Below are 26,427 nucleotides of genomic sequence, written 5' to 3' on the forward strand. Positions count from 1 at the left end.
TCAATGACTAAATCAGACAGCTCCTCACTCAACACCCTCTCCCGCACGTTCAGCTCTTCTGCGGATCATACTTAACGCGATGCCAAGCCGCCGTCAGATTCCCCCTGAGGTTGAACGTAGGCTCGTGATGCTCCGGCTGCCCGTTGTACGCCTCATCGACCGCTTTCACCACCACCGTCGCGCCCACCAACTTCTTCTCCGGCACGGTGTACTTCCAACGCTTCCAGCTCCAATCGTGAATGCCGTTATTAACAGGGTCAATGTCCGTCTCGGCCTGATCCCACGTACGGCCGTCATCCGTGCTAACGTCCACGCGGATGATCTTCCGCCCTCCGCCTGAGAAAGCGTACCCCTCGATTACAACATTCTTGATCTCGTCCTTTGCCTCTTCTCGATGCATGCACGTTATGGCGCTCTGAACCGGCGTCTCCTGTATCGCTGGCGCCATGTCCCAGTTGGGCTTCTCGGTATCGTTCGGCCCAAAACACTTATAATCCCTTCTCTGCCACTGACTCGTGCTCTCTTCCTCACTCATGATGATCCTAGTAACCCACTTCACGCTCCTTGCCGCCACATGACCGGGCGCAACCACCCTGAGCGGAAAGCCGTGGTCTGGGGGGATAGTCTTCCCATTCATTTGACACGCTAATATCACATCGCCACGTGGATCGATGGCTTTAGATAGTGGAATCGAGGCGCCGTAGGTTTCTGCACCGACAAATTGGGCATGCTGCACCTCATCTGGAGGATCAGCGACGTTGAAACCGGCGTCGGCCAGAACGTCCCTTAGCCGTGGGCCTGTCCACTCCGCGTTACCTATTGCGCCGGCTTCCCATTGCAGACCGTTGGTGGGCCGGGAGCCTTCGGTCATATGGGAACGCCGGTTGCCGGAACATTGGAGTGTAGCGGTGATTTTGTGCTGTTTGAAGTTTTTTCGGAGGTCGGACATGGTGTATTCTTTCTCTTCGCCGTCGTCGAGCTCGACTACAAGCTTATGCTCTTTCTCTACTATCCGAGGAACCCAGAGATGATTCCTCACATAGAAGATGTCGGAGGGTGTGAGGAAAGTGGAGAGGAGTGTTGTTGGCGACTCGGCATTCATAGGCTTGTCGGAATGGACGATCAGCCTTGGGTCTCTTTGTGGGTCCTGGACAAATGGATCCTCGATATCGTCAACAGGAACTTGTCCGTCTACTAAGTCTTGAGGATCCACGTGGCCAATCAGAAATTCCTCTAGTATGTCGTAGACTTCTTGCTTCTTATGGATACTGAAGATGTTCCAATAGGGATCAACGCTGCCGCCAGCTGCACGCAAAATCACGTTGCCGCCGGGGTGACCGGCGATCCAGTCTGTGATGTCGTAGACTTTTGTGCCTTTGATCACCCATGGGCTTTCTGAGTCTTTGTCGTGGGAGGATACTTCCGATAAGCGGAAGACCCTCTTGGCGCCATCCACCAGTCCTTCTTCCTTAGTGTTCTGGTCCTTGTCATCTTTGTGCTCGGATGGCGCTTCAGCGTGTAGAGTTGATGAGAAGTGCCAAGCTACCAGGATTGTCGCCGATAGCGACGCAAGGGCAGTAAAGACAGTCGGCTCAGAGAATTTCCTTTGCTTCTTGGGTAGAGAAGAGGATGAAGAGATGGAACGGGCTGGCCTCGTAGGGAGCAAAGATAGTACAGCACATCTTGGGCGGCCCAGGTGCTTAATGGTAGTGGTGCAGAGGCTACGTGTTTGATATGGAGCCCGCTTGGTCAAAAGAGCAGGGGTGTGAGTGAGATGCTGTACTATTGAAGCCATTCTCAATGTTTCGGTAGATAAGACGTTGGTTTCAGGCAGGAAAACTCGCCGACACTGAGCACAGGAGAAGAGATTTGATAAGGAAGGACTCCAATACCCAGATCGATTTAGCGCTATATCATTTGACTAGCCTGGCATGTGCCTGAGGTGAAGGAGACACTCCCGCGTTTCTGAGGTTGATCTGGTATTCTCTGGAATGTGTAGTGACTCGTAGAGTAGTAGCTACAGTGCAGGGAACAGGGAGGTACTCGGCCGAGCTAAGCTCCTCAACGCCAACTTCCTTGTTTCGTCGACTACTCGTATTCACTAGGATTTGCAAATACGAGTATCTCCGCCCGAATTTCATCATTTAAGTGATACCGACATCAGGTCAGTAAAGCTCAACTTCCACTGGAGCCCCGAGTCATCCGAAGCCTACAACCTACAACAGGCAAGCTCGACACATAGGTTGGTAAGGTACCTAGATGTTGCTGCTGTTGAGGGGTCCAAGTCAGCTTGACCGTTTCGGGTCGGCCGGAGAAGCTAATTGTAGATCCCGCTGGACCCTCCTTCCCCGAAGCTGCGTTCAGCTTAGCCTTCCCGAAGGCCCCGATACCGTACTTTATCGACTGAGGGATGTATTACATACGTTGGAGTATAAGCTCCTGTATCCTTGATATCATGCTACCATTCGGAATCCCTAGTTGCCTAGCAGAACACCTGGTAGACTGGCTTACCCTTCAGCAGATAATAGAAACCTGGGAAACGTATGTCTCCAAGACGCTTCAATGAATTCGCTCGCCGCCGCCCCGATGTCACCATCATACCTACAACCCATCAGTCCTCACGACCAACGTCACCTCAACCCGTCAGCGTGCAACAAAGGGACCCCTTGGGAACGAGGCTGAAAGCACGCCTGCACCAATCGAAAGCCCACTTCCAATCAGAAATCGCAGACGACCTTTTCCTCGAAGCAGAGCTCATGATGTTAGCCTTCGCGACTGGCATCATGGACGTGGTGACCTTTCCCGACTACCATGTCTTCGTCTCCAACCAAACAGGAAACAGCGCGCTCCTCGCCGTCGGGGCTCTTGGCCTTGGCGGTGATCTCATCAGCCTGCCGCATGTGGGCACAAGTCTTGGAGTGTTTGCTGCTGGTGGCCTGATCAGTGGCCAGCTTGGGAACGTATTCGGCCGCAAACGACGCCTTTGGCTCTTCGTCACAAATCTCATTCAGACAGCCCTGGTGTTTACTGCGGCCGGACTGCGCCAACGTGCGAGCCACAAACCGAGCATGGCGCTGAACCTGGGCATCATCGCACTTCTGGCTTTCGCGTCAGGTGCACAGGTTGCCGTGGCAAGGACGGTCGAGATACCAGAGGTCTCGACTGCCATGGTCACTTCGGCCTATATCGACTTCCTCGTTGATAGAAACATTTTTCGATTACACAATCGAGCGCGTAATCGACGTGCTATCTTCGTGGCGTGTTGTCAGAATATCAGGTATGGTAGAATAAGTAGTGTGTAGATTGCATGAATTCTTCCATCTCAGGACTCCCCTGGGCCAGTATTTGTACCCCTCACAAATTAGGTGGTTGTTCCAACAGGTGGCTGGGAGGAGGCTGGGAACCTTATTTCGACGCGTGTCTCATTCTTGGGAGCTTTATTGGGGCTATCGCGTACTTATACGTCAGTCCGTTCTTTGCTTTGTACATTTCAGCTCTCGGCCACTTGATCGTTTCTTTTGCTTTCCTGTTCAATCACGGAGCCCCCTCAGCCGTTGATTGCAACAGCTAGCGATAGAGATGATGTCGGCCCACATTGGTAATTCAGCTCACTGAAGCTATAAATGGGAGCAACACGCTTTCCCTTCTCAAAATCTGTGTCAAAGCGTCTTCACCGCCACCGTATCCATCAGATCGCCACTTTCAATCACGACACTTACTCGCTCAGCTCTATAATTACTGCCAATATCGCCAACACTGCTGTTACTTGCCTTTGACTCTAATGAAAGCATCATAATTTTGATTCGCGGAGCGGCTTCACTCACCATCTGTGTCATCTTAGCCGGACTTTGAGCATCCATCGCGTCCGTATTGTATGTAGTCTAATTCAAAGTCCTCCAGATAGTGGCCGACATGCCCAAGGATGCTTACTTGAGTTTCGATAAGTGAGGGACCGGTCGTGTTGGTGCTGCACGAATTGAGCCGAAGAAAAGAATACGCGAACGCTAACACCGTTGGGGAGCTGCAGAGGTGTTAGCTTGATGAGAGCTATTTGGAAAGTTATACTTCCGGGACAGAATCATGCGCAGAAGATCAGTGAACGTTCCAGAATGCGTGCCAGTGGTTGTCTTTCCAAAAGATTTGACGTATACATTCGTCCAAAAGGAAGGATAGAAACAAATTTGTGAAAAGTCGGATCGGAACAATTCTCCGTCTCCGGGGTGAGAAAGTTTAAGGAAGCTTTGCTGTATTCACCATGCGCGTATAACCCGGTCTGAGAGCCTGGCAAAAAAAGCAAATTCAAACAGTAGAAAGCGAAGAAAATTGACAGATTGTGATCCATCGAATGTGCACTCAATTTGTTTTCAGGAACGAACGAGGGTTTGCTATTAGCAATGGATCCGATCAGGCCCGGTGCGGCGATGTTATTGGTCGGCAATGCTAATATGCGAAAAGCACTCGGTCAATAACTAGGGCTTTGATCGTTGGTTTGACGAAACTTCAAAGCCATGCTGAACCAACTCGTCAAGCACCTGGTCATCGACTTGCTGGGAGAAGTATTCACTCGGTTCGAGCAGAGCTAGACGAACAGCGTAGCCTGAAGAACCAAGCGAAGCGGCAGAACATATTCTCAAGGCTCTTCGCTTCTCCACTCTTGCTTTCTGAAGCCGAAAGGGGGTCTCCAAGGACCCACGGAGATGATCATTGCCGCCTCACAGAACCACATCTTCGCTGCTGTTCACAGTGTCCTGTGGTTATCTATGCATTTCTGCAGAGATCCATGGTGAGGCCAGACTGTTTGGGAATAACTCCCGAAGTACACAGTAATGGTTACCTTCTTTTGCCTTCCGTCTGCTCTCTGGTGAGCTTGATTATCCCCATCAGCGATATCAGCTGATTGCATTGAATGAAGGTACTGCATCTCTACCGTTCGAGCTCGACATTAGGTGAGTACGACTGTATAGGGGAAAGGTATGCCAGAGGCCTTGCCGTCTCAAAGCCTTACGCATCCATACCCATAATAAAATCCCCAGTGAAATGAATCCAAAGCGGTTGCAGGCTTCTCAGTAGTCTGCCTGCTAGAAAGAGACTTTGGCAAGGTTCGTCAGCCGTACAGGCTGAGATACAACATACAAGGTCTGGGAATAGGACTTTCAAGGACGGTTCCTGTTCTTGGTATTGGCTGACTAGCTTGAATGTCCTCCAACATATCTGACCCGAAAGTCTTAGGAGCTAAGGTACTCTAGGGGGCAAATATCGGCGTTTGTGATTGTCCGTCGCCGGGACTAAGCCGAGTTGCGTATAGCATACCCAAATAGCGTGAATTCAAATGACACAATTCCCACAACCTCATGTAACTGTGAAGTCAACATCTTTGCTTGTGTGTCAACATCCTTGAAGATGGAGGAAATATAAAGGGTGGTACAAACCCTTCTCTGATATATATCCGTACATATATAAACCCTCGATAATGATTTTACCTTCCTTCCTCCTGGCTGCTGCACTCATACCAGATTGCCAGTAGTTGGATGGTCACGCACCATCCACGTCAACCATCACTTCATTTGCGCAGAACTCTTCTTCAAGACTGACCTTCTCGCCTCAGTAAGATCCACCAAGGTCATGCCGAAGTGTTTGGCACATCCGACCGGCTACTAACTCATACGCAACACTCACTGGCTTCGACTGGGGTGCTGGCTGGGCTATCACAGCCGCTTACGAAGCCATGCTCGCTATCTCTGCCCGCTGAAGCCACTCGCCCCACCAGTCCCAACGACCTTAGGAGAAGCTCGTCCGGACGCCACCGTACTGAATACTTGCGGATGAGGAAGAGACGAAGAGGACGAAGGAAAAGACTGAATGTTAGGTCCACCGCACCATGGGTTGCCGGTGAGTGGCCATCGCTAGCAGGACCCCAAATTTTTCCATGTTGGCGCCAAGAGGCTGACAAGCTCTAGAAATGACAAAGGAACCCATCGTCGGATGTCTGAAGGCCTTAGCGACGTCGATGAGTCCGGATGCCCAGCAGAGTACCAATCTCTCAGTCATCACTTTCCCTTCTCCGCCTCGCCATAGTCTCACTCTCCTTGGGCTGTACCTCACACGATGCCAGCAGCTGCGGCAATCAAGCCCGATACGTGAGCAGCGTAGCAACCTTCCACTCGGACCTTCACCTTATCCAAAGTGGTCAGATATGTCTCCAAGCTCTTTAAAGCGTCCTTGGCCACGCGACGTAGGTACGCGTCTAGAGGACTCCAGATGGTACAGCTCGACGGAGGTAAAGGAAGGCGCCTGTGGAGCTATAGAGTGAGGGTGTCAGCCATTGTCCTCTGCTTTGGCTTATTGGAACTCAGTGTTGTGGAACCTTTGGTAGGTCTTTCAGCTGCAGGGCGTTCTCCGTCTTGGGCTCTGGTGTTTCCTCCGAAGCTGCCAAATATAAATATAAACTGGTGGGGAGGTCAAGGATATCAGCCTATCCTCGAAGCAGCTGCATTCATGATACTCTGCTGGCCTAGGTGAGAAAATGTGGCAAGTAGAGGGCTCCCGGAGAGCTTCGGTTCAAGGATCTACCGGATCAGGCAACACGCCAAGCCTTCACAGAATTTCTACTTGCTACTGTCACTGCTGATCCGTCACCCTCACCATCATCAAAATCACCCACCGCAACATCTTCGCAGCTCATCTTGCATTTTCGGAAGCCTGTTGCACCTACACGTCTTCTGTAGACATTGAAGCTCGTGTACAGCCTTCTGTGCATCCATCCATCGGGCCCTCTTACACCTCTCAGCGGGTCTCAGCTCTTACGTTCCCACGGTCATGGCCAAGCGAAAGACAAGGGAGGAAGACGTCACGGATTCTCAAGACCAAGACGATCATGACCACAAGTCACCAGCAACGGACAACGACAACGAGGGTCAATCCTCTCATGATCACAAGTCACCCACAACGACCAAGGACAATGAGAGTCTAACCCTGCCGCCATTGTCTCATGCAACACAAAGCCGAGAAAAGAAAAGAGCCAAGGGAGATGCCAGTAAGGGTGAGGCGATCGATCGCTTGAAGACAACACATCTGAGCAAAAAGCCTCTCATGTCCCTCAAGTACGTACCAACAACACCCAACAGAAGTCACCTGATGCCTTTGAATATTATTTCATTGTTTTTGTTGTCCACTCCATCGACTTTGGAGCGCAGATACTTATTTTTCTTCACGATAGTGTTGGTAAAGCCAGGAGAAGCCGAGTACGCAAATCTGGCGATACGGAATATTGCGGCATTCCTTCTGAACGCATCAGGACACCGGAGCCAGCCGCACGCTCCACAGGTGATTACTTTTGCATTATATGTCGCTCAAGGTTTACCCGAGCTGAAGGCGTCAACTATCACTTTGGATCCTGTGTAAGAAGGTTTGGAAATCCGTATGGCAACAGGTGGAACGATCATCCATCCTGCGCGCCCAAGGGTACGCGTACAAATGATGTCGCTACTGGCCCATCGAACTCTGCGGCATACTTGGACCTAGAAGAGGGGGAACAAGGGGTGGAACAAGAAGCGGAGGCCGCAGTTCCCATACGATATGATCCGACGACTCTTGCTTCGGACTTTCTGCGGGCAATAGGCGAGCATCCAACCCTGCCGGCGCTCAACGCGCATATGGAGGGTATCAGACTTGTTTCCGAGCCATCTGCTCGCGGCAGCCTCCTCCTCCGTTTCCAGTTCCAGAAGCCTTCAACCGAAGGTCAGGGGAATGATGAAGCTGAGAATGTGGGCGCGGAACAGGAGGCAACTGCAGCCAAACGGAAGGCTTTTAGGGAGAAGAGAGAGGTCGAGAGGAAGGCAAGGATCGAGGCAGAAGAGGAATCCAACCCAATGACACCACGCCAATCGAGTCGACCTTCTCTCAGTCAAGACCCGAGTGGCAACGGCACTTTGAGTCAGAATCCTAGGGCATCACAGCCAGGGGTACTGCCCAGTGAATGGGAGATGCGCCGCACCAATGCTGGCTTAGTGCACTACGTGCATCAGCATACTCAGATCATCACTCTTGACGATCCTCGATTGACAACTCAACCTCGGCCAATAGCACGACACGGTGGTTTGCCCAGTGGATGGGGGATCAGTCTGTTGGTTACTGCAAATGGTCCACGGGTCTACTTTGTGGACCACAACAATGGAAGGAACACTTGGGTTGACCCTCGAGGGCCGTCGTGATAAGGTGGTCGGATCCATGAAAGACGGAGGGTAACTGGAGAACTGCTGAGACATTGTCTTGTTCTTAACGGTACTGATGTGGCAGGTGCAAATGCTCGACGACTACTGGTGGAGGCAGATTATATAGCTCTGCAGAATTGAAGCTGTTTGTCAATATTCGCACTACGAATATTGTTCGGTTTAGATGGAGTTCCAGTAGCAGAACGCACTCATATATCATCAGAGCGATTGTCTCATCATACTGAGTGTGAGATGAGAGGTATGAATGTACATTGACCCTCTGATCTAGCTAATCACGACACTACTCAGCTCGTATAGTCAGAATTCGCTGCGCTAGAGCGAGTTCATATAGTGTCCAAGAGAAAAAGAGTAGGACCTTGCATCGCGGAAGCTTCTCCTTCTCCAAACAAACCCCAAAGACAACTGCGGAAGATGGAGATGCTCTCTGAAAACCCCTCACCTGCATCATTACCCTCGACTCATACCTTCGCCAGAAGGAGCTCGACCAAATGCAGACTCCGCAACTATCTCACCTCGCTGCTTCGATCCTTCAAACCCTGGCGAACGACATGGACCGCTTCCTCACATCAAGAAACATGGTTTGTTACAAATGGATGAGAAAGTAGCATTTCGAGTCCGTGGACACTGATCACCTCCAAGCCCGTCTGCCCTCGCACATACCAGCTATTCTACAAACGAAAATGCAATCGAACCCCTTTAGCGCCAGAAAAAAGCCAAAACCGTACCCCCGGCTCAGTCGGGGCTCAGGCCGCTTTGAGGGTGAGTAAAGTACGAGTGACACGGCACCCCGTCGAGGCCATACAGCGATAATGAGCCCTCGACGCTCATCTCTCACCTACCCAAATCGCCAAATAAGGACTACCCGGAAGCTTTCGCACGGTCTAGTCTAGAGGGTTTAGGAAATGGATGCCGTGGTGGGTATGAAGGGGAGCGTTGCGTGGTCCACTCTGGGTCTTTTGTCCGGGAGGGTATGATTACCACATTCTGCATTACCCTCTCTGGTTCAGAGGATGATAGGTCGCAAAGCAGTGCCAAGCGAGCAGAGCAGGTGGTTCGGTGCGTTACGACCGGGCCAGTTGAGGGAGTGCCTTACGAGATGAGATACCCTTGATAAGGGACTATGCATACGGGGTTCGTAGAGATCATATCTTAGGATCGTGAAGTTCAAGAGCGCACTAGGACTCCCTGTGCTGGGTTACATAAGCATTGTTGAGCAACCCCTGACTACGCCTGTCGATGTTGGCCCTTCAGCCCTTTCTTACCACCCCTCGTCCTATTTCTACAAATTCCTTCCCTTACTGCTAGATATTATATAGAAAAAGGCATCCCTACTCCACTCACATCATCCAGTTCGCTTTTTCTCTTCAACCTTGTCCGCGGCAAGAGCCAATTTGAGAATACTACAGAATCAAGACAAAGACGTGACACCCGGCCGGATAGCTTCCAGCTTCTGCCTCAGCTCCACCCAAACCCGATCTTGCAGCTCGGCCCCCGCATCGCCATTGGTGAGGCCCGCCGTCGGCGTGATGTTGCAGTCCGGCACGTACTGGCCGTGGGATTCCGGTCCTACGCTGGCGCCGTGCACGAGCGTGCGCGCACCAACCTCGGTCGGGCGGGCCAGCATCTTTATAATGAGACGGACGGCGCGGTTGTCGTATTCGCGGTGGAGTTCGCTTTGGCAGAGGCTAGATGCGGCGAAGAAGGTTTAGCAGTTGATTGGATGACTGCTAACCAAGTGCAGATTCTTTTCCCACGGGGGGTTAGGGGGGCTTACCCAGGAGCCACACAGTTTACGATGACCCCGCTGGAATTGATGGGGGACAGAACGGCGATTTGCTTGACGATGAAGATCGCCAGCAGCTTCGAGACGTTGTAGCGGTCGAACATGTTGGCCGTGCTTTTATCGTTGAGGGTCGCGAAGAGCTGGCCGGCCGGCGCGTTGCGTTCTTTGAACTTGGCGACCTCATAGAGCTCCGAGGCGGTCACGGTGAAGTGGGTTTGCGTGCTGTATTTCGCGGCCGTCTCGCGGAGCTTAGGGTGGAGGAGGAAGGCGAGCAGGGACATAGAGACCACATTGGTGGTGATGGTCTCTTCGTTGTCTTCGGTCATTCGGAACTTCTGTGTTCCTAAACCGGCGTTGGCGATAAGCACGTCGACGCGTGGCAACTCAGCCTTGACTCTGTCGGAAAAGGCCTGGACTGAACTGTACGAGCTCATATCGAGGGGCCACACCTGGAGGGTGTCAGATGAGCACAAAGTCGTTGCTTCAATGTCCTTTGCTGCCGTCTTTGCCTTGTCGACATTCCGACAAGCAAGAATGACTTGCGACGCCCCAAGGCGAACCATCCAGCGGCAGGCTTCCAGACCCAGACCCGAGCTGGCGCCCGTGACAATGGCAGTCCTGCCCTTAAACGATGAGGTTGGGATGGGCGGTTCATGGATGAATTGACGATACACGAAAGCCGCCAAAAAGGACATGTTGGGCGACACAACTCCTTAGCAAAGCCGACCTATACTTTTGCTTTTCTATTCCGACTGTAGTGTGTTTCTCTACTTTGAGGGCAGCAAAGGAGTAAAGGGAGAGCAGAGATATATAAGCAGTAAAAGAAATTATGATGGAACAAGGACAGCATTCGCAGTATGTAGGAGCGATCTTGATTTCTACGGGAGCAGCTGCAGGCTATGTAGCCCACCAAGCCAAGTAAGCTATACTACATATGGCTAGCTTTAGCAAGAAGCACCTTTCAACTGCAATGACTCTATAATGATATTACATCTTCTGACAGCCTCTCTAGGCATGTACTAGGACTCACTCTTCGCATAGTCCATCTTAAAGTCCAGTTCGCCCTTGAGAAGCATGCCGGAGGTGGTATAGTACTGTATCAAGCCCATTATCACAGCCAATGAGCCTCCCTTGAAATGTACTTCGCTCTTCTCCCGGGCTTAACGATTTTAAGGGCCCGAATTTAAGGTATCTAGGGAAGTTGAGACCCCATTTCGGTGCGCCTATCTATTGCGTCGAAAAGCATGCCGTATGTGGCATAGTGTCGCATCAAGCCGCTGTCATTGTCACAGCCAATGAGACTCTTATGGGATATTAGTCAGCCGATCTCCCACGGAATACCTACCTTAGGTGTAGGCACGCGGGTGACAGAAAAACCTGCACACATTTATGAATTGCAAATTAAATAAGAATGCTTGGCAAAGCTGATTCAGCTCCGCCTCCGACTTTTTGTTAGCGCCATTCATAGAAAATTGTAGAGAACGTACTTGCCACTCTTGTACCAGCCCACTCCATATTTTTGAAGCTTCTGTATAGCCCAAACACGAATACGGTCAATGCCTCGGAATACCGTCAAGACGGCCACCAATGATCAGGGACCCTCTGGATCTCGTCGTCGCCCCTCCTCCAAGCGGGTCTCTTTCGCGGATAAGCAGGGCGATGCTGCTGCTACCACAGCCCAGCAGAAGAAGGAATAAGAGAAAATCCGAGTTGCTTAGGCAAAGACCAAAGCTGCAGCCGATAATCTACCTCATAATCTTCTTCGAGACTTAAAAAGAGATATATTCGTCTTTAAGGCCTTGTGGAGGGAGACTTACCAGCATACTTATGCTCTGGAACGATTAGGTTAGGGCGAAGGTCATAGAGAAGGTGGAGGATTTTGATTGATATTACGTAGTATTTCATTGTAACTACTCTGTTATCTCCATAGTCAAATGCTCCAAATCTCGTTCAAATGCCTCAATTTCGCCGTCAAATATGTAGCCTGCAGTGCTCTGCTTGAAATGCTCCCATCGCGTCCGGAGCAAGGGCTGGCGATGTGGCTATTACACGCCTAAGTCAGAGGCAAAACACCAGGAAAAGCGTGTATACCCACTAGCTTCGGTATCACGAATATCCAACTGAGGTAGCAGACGACAGTGGCTATTGCAAGAGTGGCAAGTACGTTCTCTACAATTTTTTATGAATGACGCTAACAAAAAGTCGGAGGCGGAGCTGAATCAGCTTTGCCAAGCATTCTTATTTAATTTGCAATTCATAAATTCAAATTAGAAATCTGATGACGCTTTCACAACGAAGAACCCTAACAGAAAGCTTTTGCGTAGTAAATTGAAAATTTCGATAACACTACTATATCGATCACCCAATCTAATTCATAAAGAGGGCATCCGTTGAGTTATTCCAGCTGACAAGGTGAAGAGATTTCTTGGTGTGTGCAGGCTTTTCTGTCACCCGCCGTGCTAGGTGACGGGCGGCAAGCCTCATGCGAACGCCCATCCTGCCAACATCTCTCAACGATCTCCCCGCCGATAACAAGCCCAGGAGCTCATCACGGTCCTCTGTGAGAAACCTTCAAAGGCTTGCGAAAGACGCAGAGCTCGAAGACTAAAGGTGAGTCCCAAGTCCGGCAATCGGTCTCTCCCGAGTCGAGATATATTTTTGAATGTAGTGCGATCTTCGAGTGGTGCTTGTGGCCAATGTCTCCTAGCGACTACTCTATGCCTTGTTCAGGATACCGGGACACACGGCAACTTCACATTCGAAATGAAAGCCAGTCTGTTGCGAGGAAAGTACTGAAAAATGCACCTCAGTTCGGGCCATGGCCCATTCCCCTGTCGATTCAATTTGCAAGCTCGAGATGCTGCACTAGCGACTGCTAGGGAGACATATATTATGGCCTTACGCATGGCCAACAAAACTCTGAAGTCTTCCCAGGAGGCAATCAAAGACACTACGTTGATGGCGTCGCTTCTTCTTGATCTCTTCGAGAAGATCGCGGACAGTGAACCTCAAAACAACAAGTCATAGACATGTCATGTCAATGGGGCCCTTGCTCTTGTCGAGTTCCATGGCCTTGAGCACTCTCAGGACCCTTCCGAGTTCAATATGCGAATCTACGCATCGAAATTCGGAAGAGTATCTTGTCTAACGATGAGTACATCGGATTGTCCATGGAGCTTGACGGAAAAATACAAGTGCTGGACTTTGAACTGCCACCATTTTGGCAATACTCAACTAGATTTCTGGACCACGATTCGGACAGGACTTTCGATCTTCACTTTGACTCCTACTCCAACCCAAGAGTGTGTCAAGCACGGATTGTTCTCCGAGTTATCCGAATCCTTCTCAATGAGTCTCTGCTTGAACATCATTTGGCGTCTTCTACAAGCGGCAACTATTTGGCACTGATATGAGTCGCACATGACAACATTGAAGTGTTGGCGGGCCAAGCATGTGCGTGTGTGCCGCAGTATGTGGACAGTGGTGACGCTACATCAGAGAAGTCGGATCTTCTGCACGAGACTCCGGATCAAATCCTGGATCGTGGCCTTGGGGGCCTCGCCATCCTATACTCCCAACGCCAATTAGACCGCTCTATGCTTGTTTCCCCACTTTATGTCACGGGAAGATCAAAGGCCGTTCCAGGCGTTTGGCCATGGGTCACCGGACAGTTACATTACATAAGCAGCCACTTCTACGTTCGAAATACTGAAGTCGTCGCTCAAATCCTTCAACGAGAAAGAGATGCCGATCCTTGGGAAGTGTATGCCACGCTTGGCAGCTACGCATTGGCCTCTCAATTGGGGAGACCACAGCCGTGTGACGCCCAGGCATATGAGGACTTTTAGCGTATTCAAAAACATCTGGAATGCTTAGCACCGGAGATCTTTCACATCACACACCCAAATTCGTACTGTAGCATAGAAATCTCCTCGCAAAATTATTCAAATCAAGTAGCCACATCACAAATAGTCGCATTTAATCAATTTTAAAACTATATAACCTCAGCTATACCTCCCAAACGCACTAATAAGGGCGAATTACATTTTCATACCCCAAACTATGGGATTCTTACAAATTCATACCCCATCTTACATTTTCATACCCCAATGGGGTATGAATTTGTAAGATACCATTAACAGAGGTATGATTTTGTAAGATACCATTAATAGGGGTATGATTTTGTAAGTTGCCATCTATAGGGCGGGTTGGTGTTAGGAATTATTCCTCCGAGGGCCCTGCGGGGCCCCTTAGGGGTGTCTGCAGCGTGAAGTACAAACGCCCCTATTTAACCCTTTAGCGGTAACTCGGGTTACTAACAATTGAGGTAGGGAGCCAAGAACACCCTAAAATACCCTTCTAATGATTTACAGGTATAGGGATATTGGTGGTATCTTACATTTTCATACCCCAAGAAATGGTAACTTACAAATTCATACCCCAAAGACTGGCAACTTACAAATTCATACCCCATTTTTTTGGTGAGGGGTATGAAAATGTAAGATGGGGTATGAATTTGTAAGAATCCCATAGTTTGGGGTATGAATTTGTAATTTGCCCCACTAATAACGTAGCAGCCATCGAACCGCCGCCGTCGCAGTAAGAACTACCCCCTTATAACTACTGAAATAGTCTCTGCTTAAGAAGCTCAGAAATAGATAAATGAAGGGCTAAGTGATAGCAGCAGTCCCTACAAATGCCCTGCGATAGCCCTATGGGGGCTTTACGAAGGCCCCACAGGCCAAGTATTTAGGTCTAAATAGGGGTGTCTGACTGTTAAGCGCAGATACCCCCCGAGACTAGGCTTTTTTAGCTAAATTGCTAACACTAAGGAACATACTAAGACTTCAATATAGCTTCATCTTTTTATTTAAGATCTATATTAACGATAGCAGTGTTATTAATTTAATTTACGGAGAGATTTCTATGCTACAGTATAAATCTGGGTGTGTGGTGTAAAAGATCTCCGGTGCCAAGCATTCCAGATGTTTTTGAATACGCTAATTGGAAATCTAGGGTCTTTCAACACCATCATTTGAATCTAAGCACAATCATCCTTTCATGGCATGAAGTCGTCCACGCGTGAATTTCACATGCTCAAGAACTTCGAAGAACTTCGCTAGCTCTGAAACTCTCCACCAGTGAGTGCCGCTTGCGGCCAAGATGAGTCTGCCTCTCCTGCAGCTCAATGCTCCCGATGGTCCAAATGGTCCGTCCAAAGACCTTAGACCGTTCAAGTTCAATTTGGACCTTTAGTCCTAATAGTCAACGGAGTTGACATCAAAACGGTTAGTATATCACTTGCAAGAGCTTAATTAGTGCGCTTGATTGCTGCCAAGAAGCTGACTAAGAGTTCCATTTTCAATCGAAAGCCTTGAATGTGATCCCAAATTATCAGACACTTAATTTGGACCCTCCGTCCGCATGCCTTGGACGGTCTATGGTGCGTCTAAAAGATGCTCGGATGGTCCAGAATGGACCGTTCGGTCCGTCCGTCCACAAACTGGGGACGGACCATGGGGAGTAATGCTCCTGCTGAACCTAATTATGACCCTTCCCTGAGCCCACTTTTACCGCTGCATGAGTATTACGGCACTCCGAAGGAGCACAGCGCCCTGGAACGGAAAACCTTTCTCTCGCAGTCCTCAATGCAAGTCCGCGGCCGATATGACTCTGCCTTATCATCTGACGTAAGCTGCGCATAAGCTAGACACGAGCCGAGCTCTACCGAGAAGGAAACTGTTCATACTGCTCCTGTCCGCGCGTCGGACATCGGAGGAGGATTTGTATTGTACATTTGTAGATCGAGTGTGAACTGCGCAGGTGGCAGACCATATCCAAGCCTTTGCATTATGTTTCATGGAGGATCTTCATGCGTGTCGGCTGGGACGGCCCTTGAGAGGATACCTAGCTAAGCTCAACCTTGGGAACTTTGATGTCACCAACAAAAGGCACGGATTGAGAGCGAAGTGATCGGTGGTCAATTCAGGCATCTCTCATCCAGTGCGGAGGCTGTGCCTCGCAGTCTTGACCATTAAAGCAGTCGGATCCGTGTGCTGTAGGATTGGCTTACGGAACGTCAAGAAATCCCTTTCACATCCTCAATTACTGAAGTGGTCGCTTCCGTTTCTGGGGCGAAGATTCCAGCACATAAGAAGGCCTAAGGATATCGAAACATTCCCTTCTGCGGTTTTCGAGACCGAGCTTGTCGAAGTTCTCCGATGAACCCGCGCTTTTGTCGTGAATTTCTCAAATTTTCACGTATCTCGAACCTACGCAATGCCTTCCCCCTCGGCGTATGATCTTGCGGAATCGGCCTCTGCAAAATGGAGGTACGATCAAGTCTGATCCACTTCGTATAATCGTACCTAACAAACCTCTTAAGACCAGGTGAAGAATTAGCAGCAAGCGGCTTCGTCGCCATAGTATTCTACCTCTTCGTCGACAACAACCTCAGCATCTACCGGATATTCAAGAGGAAGAAGGGTCTCTACTACTGGTGTATGTTACTCGGAACCTGGGGCTGTTTGATCGATTCCATTGGGGTCGTCTTGAAATACTTTGTCCCTAACCCCGAGCCCCTGTGGCCGCTGTACACGCTCTTTCTCTTGGGGGGCTGGACCATATACGCTCCCGCACAGCTTCTGGTCCTCTATTCAAGACTCCATCTGGTCAATCAGAATCGCAAGCTCCAACGATGGGTACTCATCATGATCATAGCCGTTGCATCCCTGACGATCATTCCAACCTGGCCTCTAGTCTGGCAAGCATTCAATCCCTATAAACCCCGCCTCTCTGCCATCTACTCGCCCAGAGAGGCCATAGTCGATCGGTTCACCCAGCTCGGCTTTACCTTTGCCGAATGCATCCTCAACGGCATCTACATTTGGTCCTTAGCCAGGGTACTCAATCTTATGTCGGGCCTCAGACAGCGCCGCGTCATGACTGACCTCATTTGTGTCAACGTGATTGCTGTCTGCCTAGACATCTTGACCGTGGTCCTGGTATTCCTCAACCAAACGGGCATCAGCCATCCGATCCAGACTTTCAGCTACATTCTGAAGTTGAAGCTCGAGTTCCTGGTCTTGAACCAGCTCATGGCGGTAGCTGGGGGAGGACCCCAGAAAGGTATAGGTGCTGACCGACACTACCATCACCCCTCCACGTCGGTCGAGAAGGGTGCGTCTGCTGCGAGTAGCAAAACTTCGAAGTGGAGACTGAAATCTCTTCTAGAGCGGGCAAAAGCAGGGTCTGACGAGGAACTCATGGTACCCTCCCCTACATTGTCTCAAGTCCAGGGGAGGCCCGACGGCACGGGTTCGCAGATTACGCACGATCACGCCGACGGTGGGAGATGGCCTGTGAAAGCGAAGGTCAAGGAGCGCGGTGCCAAGGGAGCGGTCGGTATTGCTGAAGAAGAAAATGAGGAGGAGGAGAACATTGGAGTCCACATGTGGGAGAACCGCGGAAAGTTGGCCATGGAGGTCTCTGAGTTTGAGACGGAGTGTCATGCTTGAACGAGACACGCCTTCCTTTGGGCGAGCTTGAAGATTTCAGTCTGTGAATGGAGCGAGCGAGAGTCTAGGAGAATGGTTTCCAGTGCAGTATCTGCACGATGGTGACGTCTGCAACTGCAGCCGCTGAGTAGATACGCCTGATGCTTTCATATGCGCTATGCCTAGTCTTAGATGAGCAAGCCGTACTTACAGATCAGCTGGCAAGTGCCAGAGTGTCTCAAACGGCCCCGTTTCTCGAAGCCCAGGATTTCCCGCGAGAACTATTCCGATCTCCGTCCGATTCGGACCTGCGGCCCATCCATGCGCAGGTCCACAAAGGTGCCATCTGCAATCCTGTAAGATCTGGATCCGTTCGGCCTTTTTTTCTCCTCAAAATTGGTAAAGCGCATCGGAGCCTGGGCGGTGTCACCTATTGCGTATCCGGTTGCAAATAGGATGCGCGATCTCGTTGCCGATCCTTTACGATACGAAGTATCAATCCCGAGCACGGCGCAGATATCGCAGTCTGGACCTCCTCCAATGTAGATGTCCGCAAGATCTTCCACAGGACGAGGCGCGCCATCTCGTGTTCCACCTGCATGTGACCACTGAGCATCCGGCGACTTTGGGTTTCCAGAAGCCTGATCTCAGCGTTTTTAGAATCTGTGCCGCTGATCCAAGGTCGTGGAAGTTTCTCAAGTAGTGGAGCCGTTTCGGCGATTTCTCTCTCGAAGAGGGTTACCGGATTTGAATGAGATATCGGATGTCCTCCCAAAACGAGATCGTGGAGAACCGAGAGCTTGCGGATGAAGCTATTTTGGCCGTCGCTGAGAGGTTTGGAGAAGAAACGGAATCTATGTTGAAGGAACATGATCTCCCCTTGAACACCAACGCGAGGCCTCTCAAGAGATCATGTCCCGCAAGGACTAGAATTGGAAAGAAAAAATGGCAGTTGAACGCAAGCAGACTAGACTCGACATGACGAAAGGGTCTTAGTCGCCCAGCCCTTGAAGCATGGAGCATGGGTATCCTGTATGCTTCTGGGGTTTCCTCGGTGCTCGATAGTACACATGCTTCTAAGGCAGAGGATCGATAGATTGCATACTTGCGGAATTCTCCGAAGGGTCAATAGCGTGCAATCTTTTGAAAAGACCATCAAGTCGAATACAACTTCTCAAGATTTTGGTCGATTAGGGTTGAGAAATCCCAATCTGCTTTGTGAAAATCCCCCGGTTTGCCATGTGTCTCTAGACGGGCCTATTGCATGATCTGTTGACATATCTTGTACTCAGGAATCTTCATCCGGTATTTGTAGGTTAACGCATATGCACCGTTTCTTTAGACCGCCACATTTTTTACTAATTAAGATTCAAGTAACGACGATATAGATATAAAAGTGAGACATGTATGCTCGGTCATAATAGCGTGATGGTTGAAAGACGGGCGGCCTCAGCGTGGCCATGCAATGGTGGGTTAGCAAGGCAAAAGAAACGAGTCGACTGTCTCTCCTCGAGTCCTGATCTAGCTCTCCAGTAAAGAGACGACGTTACTTGTATTCAGGACGAGTCCTTGTTTGGAAATCAACCGCAAAATTCCATTGCTTTTGAGGTTGATAAGAAGAATCTTGCATGGAGAAGAAAAATTGAAAGATGACGTCGATGAAACGGCTGGTCCAGATCTCGGGCGGGGAGACTCGAATTTTCATTATTAGGAGTAATACAGGCTGCAACGAGGGAAAAGCCAGCATTACGCTGAGAAGCCATCAAAGGTCAGCCGCGCAATGGTCGAGGAAGGAAGGCAGGCAGAGGCAAGCAGAGGCAGGAAGGCCCAGAGCGGCCGAGTCTAGGAGATACCATGGTCCCTGACAGTCCCTACACGCCACAGAAGAGAAGCATCAACATCCGTAATCCACATCCCAATACCGAGAAGAGCCCAATCCCGTTGAGAGGTATTGAATGAAGATTAAATTCGAGGTTTGATCAACAGCGCGCGAATTTTCGCTGCCGACGAGAAAGATTGCTACGCAGGATGCTTTGAACATGAAGTCGAACCGAGGATGTTTGACGCGAGGTTTCAAAAGAAGGTCGACAGGCTCGTGCTTTCGACTAGAGCAATTGATAGAGCTTCAAGAGCCGAGATGATGAACTTAGATTGCAGGATGTCTGCAACGAAGCCTGGATAAACACGTCATAGAAGGAAGGTTGTCACATGTCCTACCTCTCCCTCGAATCGTATGAATCTGGGACACCTCGGACCCCCTGACGAAGATGATTGAAGTGCTCAAAAATACCCCCACAATGCCAACTATCATAATCTCCACAAGCCCGACACTGCCACATACGGCTGTCCTGCTCCCAGCCATCCCTGCAGAAAGAGTAGAAGAACCTTCTATAACCATCACAGTCGATCATCACTGTCGTCTTCCGTCACGATCCGTACTCGAATATCGTCCGTATATATGCAGTCCTCTCCGCCTCCTTCTGCAAGCCAGCTACCCGGCGACCTTTCCAAGCACGAACTCTATCATCAAACCTCGCCTCGTGATATACTCCGCCCACTCATATGTCGTCTCCATCAATCTCCTTCAAGCTTATGACTTTCCGCCGCAGTATCTATACCAATCGATTTAAGATCCGACCCTTTCTTCCTAGCCAAGTATCTTGAGAAGCAAGGCGTGGCGCGTAGATGCGTCTCCAGATCCGAATCGACGCCGAAGAGTACGGGCCAGTTCGTGCAATTGGTTCTTGCATTGTCAGTCGCCAGCGCGGTGGCAAGAGGTAGGGCAGCCATTGTGGAATTTGTGGCATGCACAGCGGGAGGTGCAGTGTTGTGCGCACGTCCCGAGGGGGAGGGGATGGGTTCTTCGACCTAATGGGGCTGTCAGAGGAAAGAATAGCAGGAGTAATCGGGGCTGTGGGTTGGACCATGTCTTACCTGCGTGGTTTCTACATCGCCAATGCCAGACCACGAGAGGTCTGGAGAGCTATACTAACGTTCCCCAGTCGTGGGCTTCGGGGTCGAGCTGCGCTTGATCCATCTCAGGGCGCGCAAGGAAGGGAGCGTTCATGACAGGGAGCGAGTGGAGTAATTCAAGACTTTAAACCATCTTCAATGAAGCGACCTCGCTGTCGACAAGGGTACGCGTGGCTGTTTTGAAACCATCTCCTCCCAAAGAGTATTGCCCTAATCTGACGGCGACATCCAGGCGGTGAAGTGGCATTTCATATTCTCCAGGGTCTGACTTCTAGGCGGGGCTAGCCTGCAGATAGCGCGGTTCCAGGGCCCACAGGTACAATACTCCACTGGATCCTTGGCTTCCAGACCACTTCGGCTCCATCAAACATATGATTTTGTCCCCGCTCCCACGCTGGTCGGTGGATTGAGCCATGTGGGGTTGTTGGCGTATGTTTATTTCATGATGCTTCTTTCAAACCTTTGGCCAATTGGCCGATCCTCTCTTGCTCCTTTTGATCCTATCGCCATCTGGTGTCATTCCCTTCTTGCCAGTTGAGAATTGAATTGGAGACTGCAGTACGCCCGGACACAGCCTTCCTGTCAGCAAAAATGGGCAGCACAGACGACCACCCCAGTCTCACCTCCTTCCTCTCCCACAAATACACCCACCTCGTCATCGGCGGCGGTACAGCCGGTCTCGTTGTCGCAGCCCGCCTCTCCGAAAACCCAGATATCACCGTCGGCGTCTTAGAAGCTGGGCCCGCAGCTTTCGACGACCCGAAGATCAACGTGCCAGGTCGCTTTGGAGAGACGTTGGGCTCGGACTACGATTGGCAGTTTGAATCTACACCGCAGCCTGGGTTGAATGGCAGGAGCTTGCCGTGGCCGAGAGGGAGAGTGCTAGGAGGGACGAGTGCATTGAATTTCATGACGTGGAACAGGGGGTGTAAGGAGGACTATGATGCTTGGGAGGAACTGGGGGCGGAGGGGTGGGGTTGGGAAGGGCTGCTGTGAGTCTTTTATGACCATGGGCATAACCTGCATGTGGGATTGACGATCAAGTAGACCCTACTTTAAAAAGAGCGAGACATTCCACCAACCAGACTCCGAACACCAGTCCAAACACAAATCGATATTTGACCCCGAGCAACATGGTACCGCAGGCCCTCTACAAACAACGTATTCAGTCACATTCGGAGCCTCCCACCAGCACTGGCACGCTACCCTTCACAAATTGGGTATCGAGACCAACAGTAGTCATTTCTCCGGCTCGAACGTTGGTGTTTGGACCTCACTTACAGGCGTGACGCCAGATAAGCGGGAAAGAAGCTACTCAGCAACTGCATACTACAGACCCAACAGTGGCAGGAAGAATTTGCACCTGTTGACAGAAGCGTTTGTGCAAGAAGTGGTTCTGGAGAAGGAAGGGCAAGCGTGGGTTGCAAAGGGTGTGCGGTTCACACATGATGGTGAAGAGCATATCATTAGGACTGAAGGAGAAGTGGTCATCTGCGCTGGGAGCGTGCAGTCGCCGCAGCTGCTGGAGCTATCCGGGATTGGCAACCCAGAAGTTCTTGAGGTTGCGGGTATCGACGTCAAAGTTGATGATACAGCCGTTGGGGAGAATCTACAGGAGCACATGAGTAAGTCTCTCGGGCCGCCCGTTCGATCATCGATAGCATATGCTGACACATTCAATAGTGACCGCCATGATCTTTGAAATCTCCCCTTCAATCGTCACACCTGAAGACCTGCGTGCCGATCCAAAATTGGCTGAAGCAGCAGATAAAGAATACGCCCTCTCGCAATCCGGCCCCCGTACCGCAATCCCCTCCTCTGTCGCCTACCTACCCTTCTCCCACTTTGTCTCTCGCGAAGAGCTTTCCTCTCTGGGCAAATCCTTGCTCTCCCAATCTAGCCCCAAATCAAAGCCCAGCGACCGCATCCTCGTTAACAGACTCTTGGCCGATAAGAATCTGGGTCAAATCGAATGGAACTTCGACGTCAGCAATTACAGTCCGTATTTTAAATCGCTGTCGGGAAAGAAGTACGCGACGATGCTGCAGATGCTGCAATACCCGTTTTCAAAGGGGAGCATACACATTCCTCCTACCCAGAAAAAGAACGGCTCCAAAGCAACCGCCACCGAGAAACCCGTCATCGATCCAGGATATTACGACGGTAAAGGCGGGGAAGTCGATTTCAAGATGATGGTGGCGTCCCAAGCCTACGCCGACAAAATCTGTTCCACCCCTCCGCTCTCAGACATCATCGTCTCCCGTGTCTACCCTCCTTCAGATCCTACAGACCCAAACTACAATTTCGCGGACTGGGTCCGCAACTCTACGATCACGGACTGGCATCCTATAGGCACTTGTGCCATGGGGGGAAAGAGAAAAGAAGATGGATATGTCGTTGATAGCAGACTGAGGGTCTACGGCACGAAAGGGTTGAGAGTATGCGACGCGAGTATCATGCCACTGCATATCAGCGCGCATCCGCAGGCGACCATCTATGCGATTGGCGAGAAGGGAGCGGCGATTATTGGGGATGATTGGAAGGAACGGTAGAGAGGAAGAAGTGGGAGAGAGGAAGAAAGCAATATACAAGTAGATATACAGAGACTTGGCTATATAGTAAGCTATATTTACGAAAGTATTTTAGCCATAAAAATGTACAGCTCTCAGATTTCAACGTCCATTTATAATATAAATGATCTGTCACATACACACCACAGATACCAATCAAGGCATCCCTCCCATCCCCCACCTTTTCATCCATCCCTCACTCAACTCACCCAACAATATTACCCCAATCCCAACACCCTACCCCAGAATCCTCCCGCTCCCAAACAAACTCCCCCCCTCCACTCCCTCCTCACTCACTCACTCACTCACTTCCCCCCTCCACCTCCCCCCTCCACCTCCCCCATCCGCTCACCCCCTCACTTCCCCCCTCCACCTCCCCCCTCCACCTCCTCACTCCCTCACTCACTCCTCCTACATCAATGTAACAAACAGCCTAGTACCCTCCCTCTCCTCTCCCCTTCCATCCTTCCTCTCTTCCATCCTTCCATCCATCCATCCACCCTTCTTTCCAGCAGAAGCAGCAGAAGCATCACCAGCAACGGATTTGGGGTTTGATATTTTTCAATACATAGGCCCGTGCGATGTGGGTGGATGGATGGATGGATGGATGGATGGATGGATGGATGGAGCATTGGGAATAGTGGTGAGATGGGATGGGATGGGATGGTGGTGGGATGGGATGGTGGTGTTAGGATGGGATGGGATGGTTGGAGTATTTGGGAATAGTGGTGGTGGGATGGGATGGGATGGGATGGGATGGGATGGGATGGGATGGGATGGGATGGGATGGTGGGATGGGATGGGATGGAATATAGATGGTGGGATGGGATGGGATGGTGGTGTTAGGATAGGGCAAAAAAGGGGGGGTGCTAGGATAGGGTGCAAAGGGGATTTTGGGGGGGGGGGTGCGTGCGCAGGGGGGGGGTACAGTAGAAAGGATGGTGTGGGTGTGGGTGTGGGGGGGTGATGGGGGGTGATGGGAAGGATGGTGTGGGGGATGGGGTTGGGAATTTTTGGTTGTGGGGGAGTAATGGAGGAGAAAAAAATAGATAGATAGATAGATAGAGCTGGATGCATAGCTTTTGCGTCTGACATACGTCTCTACGGTATTAATTTACCTACTTACGTACCTTCATCAAAGTACTTGCGGGACAGTCAAAACCAGATCCCGAACCGAAACCGTTCTATTCAGCCCGCCTAGCGCCGGGATAGATGATAAGTACCTTAGATAAACATCACCACTTCTCTTTTCGTCGAAAAAGGATGGATGGCTGGTCGGCAATCCGTCGGATTACATAGACAGACGGACGGCGATCCATCACATCCGGACACGCAAACCCCGCACGGCCCGCGGATCCGCTCGCTCCCCCTCATCACCGCCCCACAAGCTTCAACTCCAACCAGCGCATCGGCGGAAACGTCACGCACGTAAACGCAATGGCGACCCAGGTGCCGATATCGCCTCCGTAGCCGCCGACGTGCTTCGCCACGGGCCCGGCGTACCACGCCTGGTACATGCCGATGATGGCGCCGGCCCAGCCGATGAGGAAGGCGACGAGGGCGGCGACGCCGAGCGGGAGGCGCTTCCGGTCCTCCCAGGCGGACCAGTCGAAGGGGACGCCGCGGAGGCGGCGGAACAGGACGTGCTCCTCGAGCATGATGGTGACGAAGATGGAGATCCAGTAGCCCATGAGGGCGAGGAAGTTTTCGAAGATGTCGAAGAGGTGGTCGCGGCCCGCGACGCCGCAGACGAACTCGACGATGACGACGGCCACGACCCAGAGCCAGCGCGGGACGGCCTTGAAGTGGCGGCCGAGGATCTGCATGTCGATGGCGGCGGCGTAGGTGCCGGGGATGTTGTTCTGGATGGCGGAGAGGGCGAGGATGACGGTGCAGAAGCCGCCGAAGCCGCCGAGGCCGCCGTAGCCGGCGAGGAGGAGCGCGCCCGAGGACGTGGCGTAGGCGGTCTGCCAGGCCGGGGTGATGGCGACGCCGCAGCCGAGGCCGACGCCGATGATGTTGACGAAGATGAAGGACGAGGCCAGGCCGAGCCAGGTCATGAGGAAGGTGAGCCTTTTGCTGGTGTGGGTGGGGTAGTAGACGTAGAAATCCGAGCCGGCGGCCGCCCAGCCGACGGGGACGGAGTACTGGAGGGCGAAGAATGAGAGGCGGTTGGCGGTGATTTCGCCGGCGGTGCCGGTGATCGGGGCGCTGGATTGGAGAGCGGTGTTGAAGTGGGGACCGGCGGCGCCGATGAGGACGAAGAGGGCGATGACTTGGGGGATGAAAGCCCATCTGATGAAGGGGATGAGGTTAGCTATGACTGGGGGCCGGGGGTGGGGGTTCGGGAAGGATGCATCTATGTACCTTTCGTATACGTGCAGGACAGCCATGCCGAAGATCGCGACGACGCCGATGATGAGAGCGGCGATGATGATGCCCACGATGATGGTCATGTGCCCACCGTTGACGGCCGAGAGCATCTGTCCGGCGATAATGCAACTGATGACGCCGTATCCGACCATCAAGATGGCATTAAGGATGGCGATTAGCTTCGCTGGCCAGTATCCCATTACATATCGAGACACAATCTAGAAAGCCTATCAGTAAAGAGTCATTGCTTTAACTGGCCCAGTCGTATGCCTCAGGGCAAGCATACCAGTGTCCGATTACCACTTTCAGCACCCCATGTACTCGTGTATGAAGTTGGCACGGATCCCAGCGCGCAACCAAATACGGTCAGTAAGACACTGTCCACCCAACCCAGATTAAAGGCCAGTGGGCCAAGAAAGCCGACGGCTAGGTTGTTCACCGTGACATTTACGCTGAACCACAGGATGCACATCTGGGCGTATCCCATGAGTGATATGTCGTGTTTCTCCTCTGGTAGCACGCGAGTGATGCCTCGCGCCTCGAGACCGGCGAAACCTTCGATCTTGTCGTTCCATCTTTTCAGCCTGCCTCCGAGGACGACGGGAGTGGGTGGTATGTCGTGAGGACCGAGAGAGGAACGGGACGTGTGAGTAGTATTTTCTTCCGAATTACTGCCCGTGAACGAGGACACGTTGATGTCGGCATCTTTATCGTTCAATTCGCCACGCTTCTCCACGTCGTTTTCAGGTCTCTGATGCGCGGCGGGATGGTTGAGGGGATTGTTGGCGAGAGTCATGATGGCAGTCGGAGAGGCGATGATACTTGTCGTTGAAGTATCTGTCGCACCTGCGACGAGATCAATCGAAGTGGGCGATATTGGGGGGTGGGGAATGGGAAGATTAATAGATGGGGTAGAAGGTAGTACGCAAGTGTTACATGCATAACGGTAGGATGATGCATGGCTGTAGCTCAGCTCGGGAAAAGGCGAGCCATGGGTCTCG

At 51.3% G+C, this 26,427-nt stretch overlaps 7 protein-coding genes across 7 annotated transcripts; 4 read left to right on the top strand and 3 right to left on the bottom strand.

The window, feature by feature from the left end:
* Window positions 1–49: 49 nt before the first annotated feature.
* Window positions 50–1,795, bottom strand: HO133_003921 (uncharacterized protein; the record flags this gene model as incomplete). The annotated part of the gene is made up of 1 exon (XM_037294843.1): window positions 50–1,795. One exon carries the CDS (start codon window positions 1,793–1,795, stop codon window positions 50–52), a length of 1,746 nt encoding a protein of 581 aa, XP_037148890.1.
* Window positions 1,796–2,455: 660 nt separating this feature from the next.
* On the top strand, window positions 2,456–3,302 carry HO133_003922 (uncharacterized protein; the record flags this gene model as incomplete). Its single annotated transcript, XM_037294844.1, is given in 2 exon segments — window positions 2,456–2,541; window positions 2,555–3,302. The coding sequence occupies 2 exon segments, from the start codon at window positions 2,456–2,458 to the stop codon at window positions 3,300–3,302; spliced, it is 834 nt and encodes a 277-aa protein (XP_037148891.1).
* A 3,514-nt stretch (window positions 3,303–6,816) lies between these two features.
* HO133_003923 (uncharacterized protein) lies at window positions 6,817–8,210 on the top strand (the record flags this gene model as incomplete). Its single annotated transcript, XM_037294845.1, has 2 exons — window positions 6,817–7,397; window positions 7,430–8,210. The coding sequence occupies 2 exons, from the start codon at window positions 6,817–6,819 to the stop codon at window positions 8,208–8,210; spliced, it is 1,362 nt and encodes a 453-aa protein (XP_037148892.1).
* A 1,429-nt stretch (window positions 8,211–9,639) lies between these two features.
* Window positions 9,640–10,577, bottom strand: HO133_003924 (uncharacterized protein; the record flags this gene model as incomplete). Its single annotated transcript, XM_037294846.1, has 2 exons — window positions 9,640–9,916; window positions 10,006–10,577. The coding sequence occupies 2 exons, from the start codon at window positions 10,575–10,577 to the stop codon at window positions 9,640–9,642; spliced, it is 849 nt and encodes a 282-aa protein (XP_037148893.1).
* Window positions 10,578–16,293: 5,716 nt separating this feature from the next.
* On the top strand, window positions 16,294–17,531 carry HO133_003925 (uncharacterized protein; the record flags this gene model as incomplete). The annotated part of the gene is made up of 2 exons (XM_037294847.1): window positions 16,294–16,346; window positions 16,400–17,531. 2 exons carry the CDS (start codon window positions 16,294–16,296, stop codon window positions 17,529–17,531), a joined length of 1,185 nt encoding a protein of 394 aa, XP_037148894.1.
* Window positions 17,532–21,074: 3,543 nt separating this feature from the next.
* HO133_003926 (uncharacterized protein) lies at window positions 21,075–23,035 on the top strand (the record flags this gene model as incomplete). The annotated part of the gene is made up of 3 exons (XM_037294848.1): window positions 21,075–21,475; window positions 21,531–22,108; window positions 22,167–23,035. The coding sequence occupies 3 exons, from the start codon at window positions 21,075–21,077 to the stop codon at window positions 23,033–23,035; spliced, it is 1,848 nt and encodes a 615-aa protein (XP_037148895.1).
* A 1,391-nt stretch (window positions 23,036–24,426) lies between these two features.
* On the bottom strand, window positions 24,427–26,222 carry HO133_003927 (uncharacterized protein; the record flags this gene model as incomplete). The annotated part of the gene is made up of 3 exons (XM_037294849.1): window positions 24,427–25,348; window positions 25,421–25,644; window positions 25,713–26,222. 3 exons carry the CDS (start codon window positions 26,220–26,222, stop codon window positions 24,427–24,429), a joined length of 1,656 nt encoding a protein of 551 aa, XP_037148896.1.
* Window positions 26,223–26,427: the final 205 nt, after the last annotated feature.

The sequence above is a fragment of the Letharia lupina genome (genome assembly GCF_014066315.1).
Source record: "Letharia lupina isolate WasteWater1 chromosome Unknown contig_19, whole genome shotgun sequence".
NCBI classification, from domain to species: domain Eukaryota; kingdom Fungi; phylum Ascomycota; class Lecanoromycetes; order Lecanorales; family Parmeliaceae; genus Letharia; species Letharia lupina.